Source organism: Temnothorax curvispinosus, unplaced genomic scaffold, assembly GCF_003070985.1.
Source record: "Temnothorax curvispinosus isolate PA1 unplaced genomic scaffold, ASM307098v1 QBEX01002451.1, whole genome shotgun sequence".
NCBI lineage: Eukaryota > Metazoa > Arthropoda > Insecta > Hymenoptera > Formicidae > Temnothorax > Temnothorax curvispinosus.
In genome coordinates, this window is record NW_020212231.1 from 36,857 (window position 1) to 54,737 (window position 17,881).

At 35.1% G+C, this 17,881-nt stretch overlaps 1 protein-coding gene and 1 long non-coding RNA gene across 3 annotated transcripts; one reads left to right on the forward strand and one right to left on the reverse strand.

Moving 5' to 3' along the window:
* Positions 1 to 49: 49 nt before the first annotated feature.
* Positions 50 to 16,889, forward strand: LOC112451700 (zinc transporter ZIP13 homolog). Its single transcript, XM_025011502.1, has 5 exons — positions 50 to 1,164; positions 13,589 to 13,699; positions 14,750 to 14,997; positions 15,085 to 15,679; positions 15,988 to 16,889. The coding sequence occupies exons 1-5, from the start codon at positions 918 to 920 to the stop codon at positions 16,155 to 16,157; spliced, it is 1,371 nt and encodes a 456-aa protein (XP_024867270.1). The 5' UTR covers positions 50 to 917; the 3' UTR covers positions 16,158 to 16,889.
* On the reverse strand, positions 9,224 to 13,575 carry LOC112451702. 2 transcript variants are annotated; one of them, XR_003040407.1, is made up of 4 exons: positions 11,685 to 13,575; positions 11,240 to 11,324; positions 10,915 to 11,139; positions 9,224 to 9,689 (listed from the first exon to the last, which is right to left on the reverse strand). It is a non-coding gene; the product is annotated as an uncharacterized LOC112451702 (long non-coding RNA). The 2 variants fall into 2 exon arrangements; XR_003040405.1 differs by having other exon boundaries at positions 10,915 to 11,324.
* Positions 16,890 to 17,881: the final 992 nt, after the last annotated feature.

The following is a 17,881-nucleotide window of genomic DNA, read 5'->3' on the forward strand; positions in this document are numbered from 1 at the left end:
CTATAAAAGGGGCCTTCCACGGCGCAACGCGCGTCAGTCGTCGTCGGTCGCTCATCGCTGCGACTTCGGTGATACACCAGTGAATCCCGGATAAGAGTGCGAGAGGCAGAAGAGCGAGCTAATCGAGCGCGGAAGCGGAGAGCGATAAGGAGAGCGAGAAAGCGGAGCGGACGAGCGCGCGGGGTGATCTAAGCGGGGGAGGAGACGCGACGCGCGTCTCCGCGAGATCTCGTGATCGCGCGCGTTCAATCGCCACGGCGTCGGTGATGCCTTTGTCCGCGGATCGGCACGGCGGCATGAAATAACGACGGGCCGGAACGAGTCAACGAAGCGGCAGCAGGCAGCGGCGACGTCCTGATTCCAAGCGTCCGTGCTCAGTCCTCAGTGTAGGCTAGTCGGTCGCTCGGCGGTCGTTGTCTCCCGGTTGTCGATCCAACCGCGACGAGAGAGGTCCATCCAGGCTGAATCCAGCATCCGGAGTGGACTCTGGAGCCAGAGAGCGCGGAGAACGACGAGGGCTCGCGCTGAAAAAGAAAAGGAAAGAAAAAACAAACTAGACTACTGACGAACGCGCCGTCCTTCCACTTGCCGTCGCGGAGACCGTGAGAGATCTGGACTTCGATTTCACGTCGATCGCGCGCCGATCACGTCGCGGCGATAACATCGTCTTCCTCGTGACGCGGCGGAGCGAGGAGGTTATCTCCCGGTGGGAGCCGGACAATTGTCCTCCGGCTGTCGTCAGTTCGACGTCGTCCACGCGCGCGTTTTCGTGGGCGAGAGGTGAACCTTGACCGGAGGGAGGGCCAGATATTAACGTCGACGTCCGCTTCCCGGGAAGCTTAATTCCGACGTCGGGGAACGTCGAGGATCTTTGAGAACGCTTTGACATCGAAGAGAGTCGCGCGACGACAACAAACATGGCCGCCGCGGCGTCGTCGTACGCGTGCACCCGTAACAACTGCACGGACGCGGGCTACGTCCTGCCGGCCTGCGACGGCATCCTCGCCGGTGCCGACGAATGGCTGCCCTGGCACGAGATCGTAGGATACTTCACGTACAATCCGTGGATATTCTCTCTGCTGGGCAGCACCATGGTCGGCCTCACGGGTATCTTCCCCCTGTGGCTCATCCCCATCCAGGACGGCGTGGACTTGAAAACCGGCGGTTAGTGTCCTCTCTCTCTCTCTTTCTCTTCTTATGCAACGTATTACAAAAATACGCGACGCGACGTGAGAGAGAATTTTTTTTTATCTAATCTCCGAGCTCTATCTCGTTCTCGCCTCTCTCTCGCGACTCGCCGAATAACTTTTTTAATTACGCAATTCGGCTAGATCTGTGCGATGTGATTAACGAAGAGAGGGAATCTCAAGCTTATACGATTAGTTTCCCGGCTGTGGTCGAAAAATGGTTTTTTTTTTTTTCGTTTTAATAATTACTTTTAATAATTATTATAAAATGAAATGAAGAGGTGAATATTAAAGCTTAATTTGCGCTGGCTACGGCCGAGTAAAATTTTTTCATCTGTTTTAATAGTTACTTTTATATTCTTGGATGTGTACATACGACGAAATGAAAGGGTGAATATTAAGTGAATATTAGGTTCAATTTCCTCTCCGACTACGGCCGAGTAAAATTTTTTTAATTTTTTTACCCTGATAATTACTGTTGTAGTCTTGAATGTGTGCAACGGAACGAAGGGGTGAATATCAAGTTTAATTTTCTAACTATACGGTCGAATAACTTTTGTAACTTTTTTAATTTATCCATTTTTCCATTTTAATAATTACTTTCATATTCTTTGTGTATAATGAAATAAAAAGTGATTATCGAGCCTTTCCTCTGGCTATGATGAAACTTTTTTCCATAATCAGTCCCGGTTTTAATAATCAGTTTTATATTCTGCAATGTGCACATTTTTTTTTACACAATATGAAATTTATCTTAATTGCAAATTATTCTTTGCTTTGCACTTTAATATAATAATTACATATAGATCTTAATCCGCTACTCCGATTTTATTGTCGATGAAAAAACCATAACATTTTATGAAGATAAATATACTTTGATATTTTTATAAGAACTAATATTTCGTATTATGTTGTGTAAAGAATTTATCGAATGGAAAATAAATGAAGACGTTAGTCAATGAACGATTAGATTTTCATCGACTACGTCTCGATATTCACTGTCAGTACTGAAAATCTACAATTTACGTCACGTATACTATAGATTTTCAGTACTGGCAGTGAATATCGGAACGCAGCCATCGAAAGTTAAAAATTCTACATGGCGAATCTACATCGCATGTAAAATCTGGTAGTCATTAACGAGTATAAGGTATATATTCAAACGTAGTACTACATTTCCTATTAAGATATGGTATCAAAGTACACAGGCTTAAAGTAATTATACTATATACTAGAAGCGACCTCATAGATTTCAATGGCCTTGGATGTATATTGTGGAGGGCAAAGTAGTTGCTCTTTTGAGTAGTTATTGTACACTGTAAGCCAGTCTTAGCAAAAGTATACTGATTATCACAAATAATAACTTGCTAAGAACGTAAACAGACATAGCATTATTGAACGCGCTTGACGTGAAACTCGTGCAAATATTTCTCGGAATTCAGAAAGAACATTATATGGGATATTCAGCTGAATTTCAAATTTATCAACGTTATGATTATCATGAACAGATTGATACTTTTTTTTGTATCATTTATGGCAAATATGTATCCGATACGTGAAGAATAAATTTGCTAATTAAGAATCCCTATTAAAACGTAGTAAATTGAATGCATAGGCAGATCCCCTTTCTCTCTGCACTTTTTTCCTCAAAAAACTCTAATCTGGCCCAACTCATTTCCAAATGGCGCAGCATTATTCGAGGTAAATAACTCTTCGAGGATGTAAAGAGAGAAAAATATGAGCTTCGGCAAAATGTAAATTAATTAAAAAAATGGTTTTTTTTTTAACGTACATGAGATCAAAAAATTACATTCTATTCATAAGACTTATTTTGTTAATGACTTTTTAATTAACGACGGCTAAAACCTTTTAAAAGTACTCAGGATCGTGTCCTTGATAATATATATCAAGGCCATTGAAACCTGTGAGGTCGCCCCTAATATGCATAATTACCAGGCCGGTAGTGTTGATGTAAATGTATATATGTAAAATACGGTAGTCATTAACGAATATGAGGTATTAGGATGTAGATAAGTACGTCTCCCTATTGAGACACGGTATCAAAGTACACAGGTCTAATTTTGATATCCGAAACCACTATTTTCTTCACAAAAGAAATATCGCAAATGAAACTCATTACTTTATACAAAATTCGTATAAATTCATGCATTCTCCATTATACACATTAATTTATTTTTTGCATACAATAAAACTGAAAAATCATACAATGCGCTGCATGAACGATCGTTGCCTTATCAGTCACGACTATCGCTCATTTACATAGTCGCGGCGTAAACTGACCATGTGTTCAGCAATGTCATTCTTGTTTTTGCCGAACAATCCAGATTAGTAATTATGAGACGATTCTCCTGAATAACGCACGATAATCTTGACGAAAATTGTCGCAATGATGACGGCATACATATAAGTTAATTGCCACGCGATAAGTCATACTTGGCCGAAATCGCAATTTTTCCAAATTGCTTCGCATTATTCTATTGCGAATTATATACGCGTGGAGAATAAATCGGAGTTAATCTGAGGACTTTGACCGATTTATATTCTTATGTTTCATCTGTTGTATTTTCTTTAGAAGTTTGAAACCACAGTTTAGATTTGCTGCTCGATTCCATGTATTACCATCCATTATCGTAAATGGTGTATAATTTATAATTCTAGTACAATTGTTTTCCGCGTTCTCCAATATTTTCACTTATTAAATCAACACTGATTGTGCCTGAAATACTATTGTTAACATCTTGATGCATTAATGACCGTAGGTACAAAGAACACGACAGCTTCAAACAAAGCACATAGCTTTTGTAATCAAGTCCTCGTAGCTTTGTTTTTAAAAATTCGCTATCGTTACTACTGTAACTGGTAACCGCAGTAGGACGATTTACTCAATTATTGAAACTCAACGGAGCAGACGCGATAAAAACGAGAGGGAATAAATTTCTCTTGTTTTTTTTTGTTCTCTTGTTTTTTTTCGTGATAATTGGTTTTTATTGTGTACTCATCGTGCATTTCCATAAAAGAGCTTATAACTCCAGTAATATTTTCCATGGGAAATGAATATAACGAAGTAACAAATCCGTCGTTGAACTCGACTTTTTATTTTTATCTCCCTCGTTGCATCAGAAATTATTATAGCCAATATGACTATTCTAGTCGTAATAAAAACGAACCGTTGCATTTTCCTTAACGATAAGAACGACCGAGGTGATTATTTGTCGAAGCTTTCCGCGCCAACGACCGACGACCTTTTAAGGAAGGCAATTAAAAATGAAGTGGGTTTAAATACGCTGTTCACATAAAACTCACTCGGAATTTCACCTTTTTAATATTTATGTCACTGTGTAAGTAATAAGTGCCGCATTCAAATGCGGTTTTTTTTCGCGAGCACACTAATTAACGTTAACTACATAGCGAAGCGAAGGCTATACATATTTTATACTTAACAGTGAGCGAGATATTATATAATCATATGCCCGCAATTATTTTATGACTGAAAGATAGAATAACGGACAATGGATATGGAAAGATAAATAAATGTTAATCGCGTTTTATTAAATTTAGTCGCGCGAACCGAAATAGGCGTCTGTCTGCTCGATTACAAAACGTTTGCAGAAGCCATTTAATTTGTTAAAACGAGAAGCACTGCGCGCAGAGCATAAAAATGTGCCCGTTATATGTATACGTACTTCCAACAAAATTACGTTTTACTGTACGCAATTAAATATCGTTCGACGGAGAGCTGCATTCACGCTTGCACCTAAAAACAGATCGGTATCGCCACGTGTTGAAATTTAACTACGCACGAGGCAATGGAGAGTCGACGATCGCTGCCAACGGTAATCAACGCATACATAGCGTTTCCACCGAGGGTTGCGAAATAACGGGAAATTTGATGAATATGACGCGCTTCATTTGTATTTTATCATTCTGATTAGTGACAGCTGCGCAGTTCAATGACATTGCGGAAGACATCGACTCTCCTCCGACCCGATAAAATTAGTCTTGGTACGTGGTATAAAATCGATAAGTCAATTCTGTCCGATGAATTATCATACAATGTTTATCATAGAAAGAATTATCATACAATGTTTATTGTGCGACATGAGTGTCCGCGACATCCTGCGACAGCTGAAAACAAAAATTTTGCAACACGTTGTTTTAACACACAACACTCTTATAGCGTTTTTCTTTGGCAGAACTGGTGCGCACTCCAGTGCACATTAAAGCCGTTGTACACAAATCAACGTAATGTGTACGTTTAATATAAACGGGTTAAGTTACGAAAGCCTCAATATTCTTTATTGTACTGTTTGGTAAAATATGTATTGGCTATTTTATCAATTGAAATATTTGCATTATACTTTAAATATTAAAGATTAAATCAGTGTACAACGGCTTTAATGTGCACTAAGTGCGCACTAGTTCTGCCAATGAAAAACGCTATTAATCTTGTTTTTCGTGGAGCCTCCCAGAGTAACCTTTGGAAAAGCGACAAATGCGTCAAAGCTACAACAGTTGGTTTACATAGAAACGCTAAGTACATTGATGTCGCTCAAAGCGACAGAACAGTTGGACTGTGTATTTTAATATTTTTCTGCAAACAGCTCTTTTGAAGACGGGAAGAATATAACTCGTTTTCGTTCGTTTTATTGTCTGATAAATCGCACGGTAATATACTACGAAGTGTAACGTATTCGACGTCCGAAACCTTGTATACTTGTTTGAAAACTTGGACCATTTTGGTACGATCTAATAGCTATTCGTTCTCGGAGAGTTTCTGTCGGTTGAAGTAATCCGTAAACAGCCGTTCGTAACGTAACCCGAGAAACAGCCGTCGCATGATGGTTTTGCATGGTCGCAGCTGGACAGAAAAAGAGGAAGCTGCATCATATATTTGCGTTACCGTCTGCCGCGGATATACCTTTGGAAAAATAGCGAAAAATATCTCAAAGCTACCAACAGTTCGTAGCTACAAGCTACACAGGAACGCACGCTATAGATACGCACCCCAAAGCCAACATTTTCGAGCTTTGATATCGAGCCGAATCTCGTCGCACCTCCCTCGAACAAAACCAGTATTTATATTCACGGAAACGTCTGATGGTAGGTATTCGCCAAAATTTCATTCGCGCCGATAACATTTGGCGAATTTGCGGTTGCTATAATGGTGACCGTGGTGACAATTGGAATCGATCGTGTTCTCAATCGCCGACTTTAATTTAACTTTCGTACGGAATCACGCCGATATGCGAAAGTCCGTTTCTCATCCGCTGGTTTTCTCCCTCTCTCTTCGCATCTTCTTGCGCGAAGATAAATGTTATACATTGTTTCTTTCGTTCCTTTCTCACAATCGAGGCGAATAGATGGATTTCCGCTGAGACGCCCAAGTTGTTCGTACAACGTAACAGCGAATTTATCGAGAGCAAGCGGTTTTAATTGGCTAGATAAACACGTTTCTAAACGGAACTGAAATTAACGAATCGCAGTTAGACGCGCGCTTCGGCATTTCTCTCGCAAATTCAGATATATTCTCGTTGTTCCCATTTTGCGAGTAATACCGCAGTTATGTCCACGTTGGAGCGGCGTGTCATAACTTTCTCTATTATCTCGTATTTTCCGAATCAACGATGCGGCGATTCCAAGTTATTGTACTAGCGAGATTAACGGTAAATGTTACATCGCCAAGCCAAACTTTAATAGTACAAAGTTTCGTACAAAATTACAAATGTAGAAAGTTGCGAGAATTTACTCGTTCCCCCCAATGCGCGAACACAAAAACTCGTATTACGACACCGACTTTTTCTATCGGCGATTAAATTGCGTGTCGGCGACAAAGATTCATTCGCGCGCCGATCCGGAACCGTCGGCGGACCTTTTCACGTTGCTTTTACGAGCTATTTCGCCGGGTTCGCATCTATCTTTGCATTTGAAAGCGTACATTCCAATGAACTTTTACAATTAAAATTCATTTTTGCACGTTTAAGTCCATTTAAATCAGTCTAGGACAAGAATAATGTAGTATTGAAGATTAAAGATTTTTTACCAATTAAATTAATCAATTTTTAATTTAATTTAATTGTAGGTTTAATATTAACAAGGTATTAAACAAGACAAGCAATTAAGCATTGCAAAATTGAAATAAAACGTGGCTGTCCATTAAAATACAATTAAAATTTATTTCGAGTTTATCAAGGAATTACGTTTATAAAATTTACAGCAAATTTTATAAGGCATATATATCACTTTTGCAGTATATTATGTGTACATATTGCAATCATTAATCTCAAGCCAGACAATTTTAGTTTTTATCGCTAAAAGTCCGTGGAAAAGTTCGTGTCGCGTTCAAAAGACATGTTTTTTTTTCAAGTCACTCTTAAATAAAAATAGTAACTTTAATCACCTCGCACTTGAATTTTTTTTCGCTTTTTATCTAACAGATCTTCCGAGCGATATCAATCCAATGAAAAAATAAATGACAAGAAGATTTATATGTGTGTTAACAAGATATTAACAAGATTTATCACTTGATACCATATGAATTATCTTTTTTGTGCCGATATTGAAGATAAAATCAGCATCCCATTATCAATTATATCGAATCAATTAATTATTCTGAAAATAAGATGGTAATTTCACAGAAAGAAAAACAAATCTTCTTTTAAACTGTTAAATATTCTTTTTTACTTTACATTTCCCCGCGATAATAATTTTTTCTATTAAATGAGGACAATGAGAATTGCAGAACAGATTTTATCTTTTATGCATTAAACGCACCAACTTGCATATTAATAGATTTTACCGTGAACTTTGTTCATCAAGTTATCTACGATCTACATCGTCAATATTGCATGTTAAACTACTTTTGGAACTTTGATCGATAAATACTTCCCAACATTTGTGTCGGTCTAATAGTTTTATTGCCGTCGGCGGTCATACATTACGCGCGTATTTCTGCGTCGCTAAAATAATCTGAAATAATCGATCAACTCTCTTGATATAGTAAATTTATTTTTTCAACTTTATCACAGATTAAATCTTTTTTGGTAGTTTTACCTCTCTCCCCTGCTTGATGATCTTAACTTTAACTAATTCTCTAATCTCACAGTTTTTACAATTTACAATCAAATATGATTATTGTCATATTTGACGATATCTATATCGGTAACATCGCGATTTAGAGATAATGAAACTCTTTTATTGTTAGTTATATATAATTATGACGTAATTCTGTACTAGACGTTTCGAATTCACTTATTTTCTTATTTTCCCTTACTTTCTATGACTACCCAATCGATTTATCTCAATATAAAAATATAAAAACAGTAACTGAATATTTTTTTATATTTTATACAAATTAGCAGAGTGGAACGATGAGCGTAGTTTTGTGTTCTATTAATTTGCATATTATTTAATATACACATTAATTTATACGAAAACAACGATACAGATCTCCAGATATACAATCAAATTAGTAAAATGCATATAAAGGCAAGTGAGAGCAAGCGCCGGTGGTGAAGCGAACGTAAATTACATATTATACAATAAATTACAATAACATATACGTTTCGGTCTTAGGTTTAGACCTCTCTTCAGTGCAGAATAATTAAATTAAAGAAGTGCATTTTTAATTTGTAATTTTCTATGTAATTTACGTTTATATACGTTTTAATTACGCTTTATCCCCCACGCTTGGTGTCACTTGTCTTTATACATATTTACTAATATGTATTTTACTATAATACATTAATATTTTTGCGTGATATCATTCTTCCACGAACTACAGACGAAAAATATAGCGACTTATTCTAACCATGTATACGATAATACAATTGTCACATCTGTATTCTCAAGATGCGACGAGTACTACTTCAGAATTCTTGGCAACGCGCATTACGAGACTGTCATAAAAAATACAAGATAAAATAATAACAAAACAGCATTCTCAAAGAAATTTAATGTTATATCTTTATAATAAATATTTAATTCTATATTCTTGTAATATTGTATAATTCTTTAACTTTTAACATTAATCGTTTCACCAATGGAAATAATGTTTCGCGCTACGAATTTTGGCTAAAAATAATTTAGAAATCTCACATTGCGTTAATCTTTATATAATTGCAGGTTTTTAGCTTGCCAAAGTGTACTAATTAATTGTCAGAGTAATAATGCGTTGGATTATATCTTCATGAAAAAGAAATTAAATTTATATATAGAAAAGACGCACACAATACGCTTGTTACTTTTTTGAAACATCTGATAAAATTGTCAGAAGTTTTGCCACCGTAGTTTTATCTATTTTCGAAGTCTTCGAGGAAACTGTTGTTACGATTCGTTGCCACGATCTTTCGACGTGCTATCATCTTCTCGAGAACGTTGGAATCTCTGCACACGCCTATTGTGCAGTCCCGTGGGACGATAATAATTTATTTATCAGCCACGTGCCAGGAAGCCTGATACTCGCGTAATATACTGGGGAAAAACCTGCAAACATGTGCATGTCGAGTATGTACGATCGTGCATGATTTTAATATCAGAAATAATCTTACATAATTGTTTATATACTGATAACTGCGTAAAATGTGAATATTTTATGTGAGTCTTGTGAAGATGGCAATAATTTCGATTGACGATACACATTTATAAGATAATTTGAGCATTTATGTCTAACAATTAAGACATCTTCCCTTGTTTGATTGCAAAATTGTTGTGTTTTGTTACATTTGCCTTACTCTCCTGAATATTATAAAAATTAAATTTAAAATGTCATTAATGTAATGCGAGAAAAGCCTGTAATTTATTGTCGACAAATCTGGCATTTAAAATAACTCATTAAAGAAAAACATGAGTTTATTCCAAAATTAAATCGAAAAGTTTTAATATTCGTATATTATTATGTAAATTTTCTTATTACATTTATAAAATAAATCCGTTAATTATTAATGTAATGCGAGAAAAGCCTGTAATTTATTGTCGACAAATTCATCATGCGGTTTTTTAGTACCTTAAAAACTCAGTTACAGCTATTCTTCGTATTCTCCATAATTCTTGGTATAATTCTATTACCCAGTGGAATTATATATTATTCCAATAGCAGTTTCGACATCGACATCTATTACGAATTTGCGACATGTATCATTATTCAAATTACAAGTACCCATCATTATCTCTCTTTATGCGCATCTTGCCGCATTTTAACAGCGTTCCCAATTTTCTTTTTTTCTTCTCATTTTTAATATATAAACATGAAATTGTCCCCAAAATCTATAGTACTGTTTTATATTTATAGCGTCGTAATTTTAATTATTTAGTAATTTTTGCATGAAAAACAAATAGAGGAAAAATCAGTTTTAGCACACTATTCGAGAGCTCGATATGAAAAGAGATAAATTAATTGCACACACGCTTCTAGGAAATGCGTCAATAAACGCTAACTCTCGCAATGCGTGCGATTATTGCAACATATAAAATCCCCGACGCAATAAATTTTCAAGTACACATCGAGATACAATAACAAAGGACATAAGTAAAGGCATGTTTTCTTGAACGGAGCAATTAAATTGAATTAGAACGTAAATTCTCTTTAAAATTACTAATTTTTTTTTTTTAGATTTTGTAGTATTTATTTAATCATCAGAGTAATATTCTGCTAGTTATTATTTATACATTAAATATGTATTACTTGTATATTGAATTTTCCAAGTCTCACCTCGCACATTTTATGATTAACGTCGTGCTGATGCTGATAAAGATATTCTCATGTGACACCGTGCAGCGCGTTCCAGAGAGATGTTCCGTGTAACATCGTGCAGGTTTACCTCCTGATGTGTTACGCAACAGGAGTGCAGTTCTATTCTTTTTTTAATCTTGTATGATTTAAACGTTTTAACGCAGAAACGTGCTAAACTTGCTTATCCGCAAGCAATTGCTCAAACTAAAAACAAATACGAGGGATAAAGCGTCTGCTATTGTTACATTGCCCAGTTACATGCACGATGCACGTTTATAGATAGAATTTCAAATGAGATACACACATGCCTCGCGCTCATGCAAGCGATGTTTCCCCTTGGGAAGAAGACGTAACTCACAAAGCTCATTTCAGTAAATCAGTCTTTGATCCTACACAGGTTATGAAAAATTTCAGCTTTTTGCCTAGCTTTTGTACAAGAGTGGATCGTTTTGGAGAATAACAGATTGCACATATTTTGAATGAAAACTCGACATACGTCGCAGATCTTTTTCACACTTATAATCTTAAAAAAAACTTGTAAAAAATTTAATATTTAAAAACCTTTTGATTTATATATTCAATTTATATATCTTTATCATGTTTCTAACAAATTAAACTTTTCAAAAAATGTACTTAATGAAAACATTAAATTACGATATATATTATATATTATTTATAATAACTTATAATATTATATTGGAATAAAGAATAATGCAATAAAGGAAAGGATTACTCATAGAATTACTCACAGAATAACGTTTGTTTATGGAAAGTAGAATTTGCGTGAGAGAGAAAACAATATCCTTATTGTCCAATCTTATCTGTCTGCGCCGTCAGCACGTTGCATATTTACTTTCTAGCAACATTTTGTTTCTCTTTCCATTCCAGTTATATTAACTATACCGATCGAATTTTTTTTTTTTTTTTTTTTTAATTGAAACTGATGCAACCTAATGCCGATATAGTGTAATAATAATACGTCTGTATCAGAAGTAGGTCGTGATATCGGACAAGTTATCGATGAGTCGACCACACGAATTTACAACTGGCTAACAATGTGCTGGTGTCCCGGAAACTGATTATATTTCTTTCCGTTCATTCGATTCTGTATGGTTAAATTGACACTGACGTATCAGAAATAGCATTTCCTATATAAGAATAAGCTAGTCTTGTCAATAACAACAACGTGCAGTTAATGAAAATAATATGGGAGTTTGTGGAATAATATTGTTGGAACATTATGGGATATTTATTACGGATATAAATAAATCTATCATCGGTAATCTCTCAAATTGAGACGTCGCATTGACTTATCTCTCGTTGCAAGTTATAGCGAGTCAAAACTCATATCTTTAATGTCTATTTCTATTACTTTTCTAGTTTTTTATAGAACTAGAAAGACAGAAAGTAAGTTAAACCGATTGAAGATCTCCATCAGTAGAAATGAACGTAAAGACAACGAAATTGCGACGCTCGTTTACTGGTGATTGTTTCATAAAGTTAAATAGTTCCTGATTGCAGTATAAGCGTGTACATTAGAATTCTATGACAATAGGAAGAGAAATTGTTTAAAACATCTTGCATTTTTTTTTCTTCGCGACAGTCCGACAAGCTGCGACCTGCGACAAACGAGTTCAAGAGAAGAACGGTGATACAATCGTAGTCGTGTCAAAATGAGATCAAGGCCCGCTCACGTATTATTTATATTCCTTTTCCTCTCTTTTCCCCATGAATCACGCGTTGACATCACGCGTCGTTATCATCTGGTGGCCTCCTCTGCATACTAGCTGTTGTTGCACCAGAGTAGATAGGCTACTGTAGTCTATTAGCGGTTATCAATTGCGTCGAACGTCGTACTATATACGCAGAATCATAAATTTTTTATTTGTCATCACACGAGCTAATCGCGTATGCTTAACGTGATGTGCATGCCTCATAATTTATGATGCACCGTATATACTTTCCTAAATAGATAACTGCAGATATTAATTACTACATATTAACTATTATAACTGCATATTCCGTAATTAACATGTCTTTATTAACTGCAGTTGCAATTAATTAATTAACTTTCTTTCTCGACACACACATCGCGATATTTATGATTATTTATACTTCTTTTTCTGCGAAGTACATATATGCAATTTAAATAAATATTGAGTAGCCGGGAAGGAAAGTTAATTTTTACCAATTTCCACCGCGAGTATAAATCGACGTAGAGAAATTGTTTCTGAACGTTGCGAATCTTCCATTTATGCGATCTAAATATGAGATAAATGTACGTAGGCAATATCAGAGCGAGTCAATTGGGCGCACATATTCCGTGACCTACGCGCAAAGAAACGTAAACGCCCGTACTTCATTTTGTCGCATGAATTCGCTTCAGACTTATCTTCGTCTACCATATACGCGTCCGCAACGATATACGTGAACGATTGATTGCAGGATTTATGGTTCCCATCGTCCACTGCATTTTCTCATATCGCACATTTTGCTCCTTGCTCTTATATCTTTTTCCTTGTTGACGAAATACGAGCTCTGCGTTTCAAGATTTTCTTTAATCCAATATCAAAGTCGAATTTACAATTTAAATGTTCTATCTGTCTAATCCGCACGTATGGAATGAGCATTAATTTTATCCTTTTCATTGCAGAAATCGGTGGTACTTTGAAGATCCTTTTGAGCTTTGCCGTGGGCGCATTGCTGGGCGATGTTTTTCTACATCTTCTGCCGGAAGCATTTGCGAGCGAATTTCAAACAAGAGGTAATTTCATTTGTTTTTCATATAGAACTTTCTTCCTTGTACATACGCGGTGACGTAACTAAATGGATCATCTATCTTATCGTACAAGGAAATTTTCATATATCATATTGATAAGATTGACCTTGTCGTAAAAAAATATATAAAAAGTTGATTACGATAATGCAAATGAATAGAATTACTTCGTGAAGAATAATGGGTAGAAGTAAATCTACACACACGTGTATAAAAAGAACAATTTTTATCACGTATAAGATTTACATTCTTTCATGCAATTATTAAACTAATTAAACGAGTAATACGGTTGGATGATGTATTTGTACGTCATGCAAAACTAACGGCGTTAGGAGAAAACGTAAAAAAAAAAAACAACGAGTAGCCTGGATTATCTACGTTATAAATGAACCATTGCTTGATATTTCTGGTATGGCGAAATCCGACACAGTACGAATATGTAACGAATACGATACAATATATCTGGAATTCCTGGCTTGTTCTATATGATATTGTACGCGTATTACATATAGGTTCTGAATGCGCTTTGCAACGTCCTGCACGTTAACGGAGTACGACTGCGGTCAGTGCGGTCTTGAAGAGCATCGTCGAGAGCTTTATGAACGATTTAAGCGGCGGCTTCGAATTCTATTGTGCGTCAGTTGCAGATTTGAATTGCCAGCTGCGTCCACGTAAATTAAATGTTCCTCCGACCGAACCGCGTTAGAAATTCGAAGTGATCGGCGGACTGGTAATATCCGTGTAAATTGCTCGGTTTGAATTGCAAATTTCTTTCATCTTATATTTCTTGCGCCTTTGTCGCTATTGTCAGTAGAAAGAATAGTCAAACCGTAAAAATAAATTACACAATCTAAATAACAATAAATATTAAAAACTCGTTAAAGAAAACAATACATTATGCGACTGTGAATATGGATCAGTCTTATATTTAGTGATATTATAAATGATACTTTAGTAATGATTATAAAATTATATAGTTTATTTGAAAATATTATATTTTTTTATTTGACTTACCTTTTTTATGTATTTTATTTACAGCCAAAGATAATCACGCGTCTACGCCCGCAGGCTTGTGGGTGTTGTCCGCCTTCCTGTTCTTCGTAATCGTCGAGAAACTCATCGCCGCTGTAAACGAGGAAGCTCCGATCATTGCAGAACAGCAGACTGATGAAACTTCGATCAAAGATGTAAATAAAGAAAAAGAGATGGATAATAATAATTGTATCAAAATGACGTGCACTGAGAAGAACAGTTTTCTAAAAAAGTGTCTGAAAAATACGACCGAGGTAATGTAATGTAATTAAAAATCTAATGCTATAATATTATTTAAAATCGATAATAACTGTCTAATGATCGAACACGTTTTGCAATAGGTACAATTTCTGGAAAAACAATCCATTAAGATGGAGTTTGCTCAAGTCCCAAAAATCAGTATCAAAGATATGCGAAAGAACGGTTTTAAAGATGCTGATATTATGAAATCTGCATTAGCAAGCGAGTGTCCTAATGACGAATGCCCGCTGGTCGACGAGGCGAGGTGCTGCTTGAAAAAACTTGCGAAGACTAATGGCTTCACATCGGCGATTTCACGCGTTGACTCTCCTATCGTACGCTCACCGAGCAATATTGTTAATCGTTTGACTGCAAGGACAAAAAAATTCACCTCCGACTTGTTCCGCAAATTTTTCAATCCCAAATCCTTTCCCGGATACCTGAATCTTTTGATGAACTTCCTCGACAATTTTACTCACGGTTTATCTGTGGGTGGCTCGTTCCTAATTTCCTTCCGTGTAGGTGTCCTCAGCACGTTCACTATATTGGTGCATGAAATACCTCATGAGGTTGGCGATTTTGCTATTCTATTGCGAAGCGGATTTAGCAGATGGGATGCTGCGCAGGCGCAGTTAATCACAGCTACCGGTGGGATCGTTGGTGCTCTGGCAGCCGTCTCCTTTACCGGTGGTTTAGGTAAATATTTTTCAAAATTTGAAACGTAAAACGGTCTATGAAAACTTGATAAAAAATAATGAAAGATAAATTAATCTAATAACAATATAGTTGCATTTTTTATTAACTTAGCTGTAAAAATTTTAATGTTATTTATTTTATAATTTTTTTATAATTAATTTATTTTATCTATTGCTTTGCATAAAAAATAATTTCTAAATATTTTTATAGTATATTATATAAATAATTTAATCTTATTAATATCTATTATATAGATATTAGAATTTTGTTGAATAGAATTTATGAATTTATATTTAACTTTTTTTCAGAGGAAAGAACCAATTGGATATTGCCATTGACGGCAGGAGGATTCATACACATTGGTTTAGTGACCATCCTGCCCGATCTGTTGAAAGAAACGAATACAAAAGAATCTTTGAAACAACTTGGCGCTTTACTTTTGGGAGTCATTATCATGGCTGCGTTAATCTATGTTTAGGTCAAATATACTTCAGTGAAGATATAGTTATTGCAGAGAAGTTTGTTATGTTATAATGTAAATTTCAGTTGTCTTGATATGCATCAGTACAATATTCTGAAGTTGCCATAAAGTTATACAATACTTTTTCTCTCTACTATTTATTGAAAGAGCATGGCACATGTGGTATCTTTTTTTATTGTCATCATTATTTTGAGTATATGAAAATAATTTATGTTAAATTATAAAAGAGTCGTTTATCGTCACTGTTCCTCCTTCCTCATTAGTGCAATTCCCATTTCGAGATTAAGTAACAAGGACTAAAGAGTTGTAAAATATTTTCTACTAAGAATATTTTTCAATATAGAAATATTAGTCCGAGATTATCACAGTCTTTCAGTGAATAACGTAGAGAGAGAGAGAGAAGGATGAGAGAGAGAGAGAAATAGAGAGAGAGAGAGAGAGTGAACGAGAGCAAAAAAGAGAGAATTTATATATTATTTTATCAAAATTAAGTTACTTATCGCGTTATAATGACAAGATGATTTGAGAAATGCTGTTATAAATCTCATTTAATTTATATATACACGCAAATATGCAAATTTCATCATAAAGTACAATATTAATATTTTTCCATAACTAATATTTTTTTCTAAGAACAAGACAATCTGACATCAGTTAAAAATTTAATTCCAAGTATTGACAATTTTTTGCAATAATATCGATTGATAATGATATAAATATATATTCGGGGTTTATACACACTTTGAATTTTTCTTAACATTACCCCTTTATGCTGTGAATATTTATTTCATCTAAATACAAGGATGTGCATTTCATAAATAATTTAATACCAATGAAGTATAAAGTTAAATCATCCAAATTCAACTTTTCAATTCAGATTAAAAAAATTGAAATTGTGTTTTCAATTAAAAAATTGTGTTTACAATTAAAAAAAAATAAAAAATTTAAGTAACGAAAAGTTGCGTACAAATTGGTAAAATCCGGGGTTGTGCAATATATGTCAATAGGTTTAATTTTTAACTGATATTGCCTTTTTCTACTAAAAAGATGATCAGTTATACTGCGACATGCTGGGTGCTATCAGTATTGCCTTATGATAAAATTGTATTTATGTACATTTAAATTATATACGAACGCACAACAGGAGGTTCATAATAGTTATTTTGTCATTAATAACGTGATAACGTTATACATGAGACTACGAAGAGAAAATTACAATAGCTAAATAAGTTTCTTTCCATTCATTACAACTTAATTATGATAAAATAACATACAAATTCTTTTTTTTCTTGCTCTTAAATTTTATAAATTCCGAGTTTAGATATAGCGACCTTTTTAACATATTTAATAAAACCTGTTGTAAAATCGCATGGAGACTACGTTTTGACCACGTAAGACCCAATGAGTAAATTGTATAAAGCGAAATTAATTATGTTTCTTTCATCTACGCCTATACTAATTGGCATTAAATATTCACGAAGTATGTATTCTTCTATATCTTAATGCAAATATTCACGGCCAAAAAAAGCCCCAAGAAAAATTTAAAGTATGCAGAATTGTTTGATATATTTCCATCTTTATCGATATTAAAGAAAATTGTGTATGATGATAATATATTTTCATTAAAATTTATTAAAAGACGTAGTAATATATCGCGTCAAGTATATCTATGAAAGATACTACTGTGTATCTTTTCCAGATCGAGCTTCGTATTTCGTTAG